The sequence below is a fragment of the Pollicipes pollicipes genome, unplaced genomic scaffold, assembly GCF_011947565.3.
Source record: "Pollicipes pollicipes isolate AB1234 unplaced genomic scaffold, Ppol_2.1 Scaffold_1781;HRSCAF=2082_pilon_pilon_pilon, whole genome shotgun sequence".
Classification (NCBI taxonomy): domain Eukaryota; kingdom Metazoa; phylum Arthropoda; class Thecostraca; order Pollicipedomorpha; family Pollicipedidae; genus Pollicipes; species Pollicipes pollicipes.
In genome coordinates this window covers 1-2,216 of record NW_023595995.1, presented here as the reverse complement: position 1 = coordinate 2,216, position 2,216 = coordinate 1, and the positions used below count along the sequence as shown (strand labels likewise).

At 54.9% G+C, this 2,216-nt stretch overlaps 1 protein-coding gene across 1 annotated transcript; it reads left to right on the top strand.

Annotated features, from left to right (window-relative positions):
- Nucleotides 1-210: 210 nt before the first annotated feature.
- On the top strand, nucleotides 211-1,838 carry LOC119095843 (myosin regulatory light chain 2-like). The gene is made up of 3 exons (XM_037218698.1): nucleotides 211-302; nucleotides 654-1,158; nucleotides 1,394-1,838. Exon 2 carries the CDS (start codon nucleotides 747-749, stop codon nucleotides 1,152-1,154), a length of 408 nt encoding a protein of 135 aa, XP_037074593.1. The 5' UTR covers nucleotides 211-302; nucleotides 654-746; the 3' UTR covers nucleotides 1,155-1,158; nucleotides 1,394-1,838.
- Nucleotides 1,839-2,216: the final 378 nt, after the last annotated feature.

The window sequence follows — 2,216 nt, the reverse complement described above, 5'->3', positions numbered from 1 at the left end:
AATCCTGTGTCCCACCCAGCCGCTGCTTGATGCTTAGGCCCATCAGCAGCACAATGGATCTAGCGTGTCTGCTGTGCTGGTGGACTTGCCGGACACTCGAGCTTGCTGCGTATTGACGAGGCTTCAAAAGAGGCTTGATGACAGGTGCCCAACACAGACTCTGTGTCTTCTCCGCAGGCTGACGACAAGGAGAAGAAGAAAAGAAGAAGAAGAAGAGACCGAGGAGCGCCGGCTGCCGAGCCCGCTCCCGCCCCCCCCCTGAGCCGCCCGCGCCCAAGCCCGCCTCCACCAAACGGGCCAGCGTGAGTATCTGCCGGGAGCTGAGCGGCACCTGGCCGGGCAGACGCGGCCGGGCCAGCTGAGCGGCACCTGGCCTGACAGACGCGGCGGCCGCTGGCGGAAAACACGCCCTACACGTGTAGCCACGACAGCCGATTGGCAAACTGTTCTCTGATGAGATAGAAGGCACGGGAGAAATGTTGTCACCGCTCTGCTGAACTGTCGACTGCGTGCTTTACAGCGAGGTTGCTGCCGGGGCAATGTTTTTCATTAAAAGCGTCTTCCGTCTTCGCAAAACAAGCAATGAGCGAGCTATACCTGACCTTAGTTGCTCCATTCACACTCGCATCTGACGATCACTGCATGCCTCACAGGGCTCGAAGAGATCCAGCAAGAAGGCCGGAAGCAGTGTGTTCTCCTGCTTCTCCCAGCAGCAGGTCAATGAGTTCAAGGAGGGATTCCAGCTGATGGACGCCGACAAAGACGGCATCCTTAACAAGAGCGACATCCGGAGCTCCTTTGACATCATCGGCAGGATCGTCTCCGACAAGGAGGTAGATGAGATGCTGAACGACGCACCCGGCCCCATCAACTTCACCATGCTGCTTTCGATGTTTGCTAGCCGGCAGTCCGGCGAGGCCGACGACGATGACGTCATCGTAAACGCCTTCAAGGCCTTCGACGACGGCGACGGCACCATCAACAGCGACGGCTTCCGGCACTCGTTGATGACGTGGGGCGAAAAGTTCACCGCGCAGGAGGTGGACGAGGCGTTCGAGCAGTTCGACATTGACGACGATGGCAAGATCGACCTGGGCGGCGTGCTCGAGTTGCTGGTCGGTGGCAAGAAGGAGGAGGAGGCCGAGGCAGCCTAGGCCGGTAAGCCGTCGCACTGTGGTGCGTGCAGCGGTCGGTCGGTCCGTCGGTCGGTACAGCGCACGTCAAACCAGCTGAGATGACCCATGTATGCTGATCGATCATCGCACTTGCGTCCGATCGATACTGATGTTGACAGCGCAACCGTGAACGTTCATCTACCGCGAGAAACCGGTACTACATAACTCGGCGCACTGCATAACTCAGGACCCCTAACGCCATCTGTTTGCTGCTTCAGGTGCACAACATTTCCATTCTTCCGGTGTGACGCCTGGGCGCAACCCTCTGCACTGCACATTCACCCACACCGACCGACCCTCCGAGAGCGGCATGACGCCACCTGTCTGACGTCATCAGACGTCATCTGTCTCGTCCGGCCAATCACCGGGCGGCAGCCCTCCGCCGGCAGCTACAGCTGTATGATTGTGAACAACGCGCGCTTGGATCAAGATTCACAGTGTAAACTTCTCTGTCTGCTCTAAATCGGCATAGAGGGTTACACCCCTTTCGACCGGAGTCCGTTTCGGTCGCGACTGACGTGGTAGTATGGCTTTGTTGATGAACTTGTTAAATTTGTGGTAAAATATACTGTGGATCAGGCACTGGAGCCTTGAATCGGTGCTCAAGGCTCCGTGTCTTATTGAATGTATAATACGGGCCTGTATTATAAATTCAAAAAATAATGCGTGCGTTTCTTTTGCGGTGACATAACTGAAATGTTAGGTTATGAAAAGGATGATACGTACCATCGCAGACCTCCTTCGCAGAAAGCCATGATAGCCAGGTTTTAGGGTTTATTTTGTGATTTGGTCACAATATTTACACACGCTGCACGGGGCGCACAGGTCATGAAACTAGCAACAACGAACAGCAGGCTATACTTCATGGGAATACTTGATCGTCCGCCACTCCAGCAGAGGAGTATGATGGCCACAATTCCATTACTCCATTCACAAAGTATGGTAACAATAAATAGATATGATGGCGTCGCGATGGAAACGAGGAAGTCGTTCGTTCTTCAGCAAGTAAAACGTTGAGCATAGCGTGGCAATCACACATTA

Excerpts from the sequence above, each read along its gene's own strand:
- LOC119095843 (XM_037218698.1), top strand. The coding sequence starts at position 747 with ATGGACGCCGACAAAGACGGCATCCTTAACAAGAGCGACATCCGGAGC.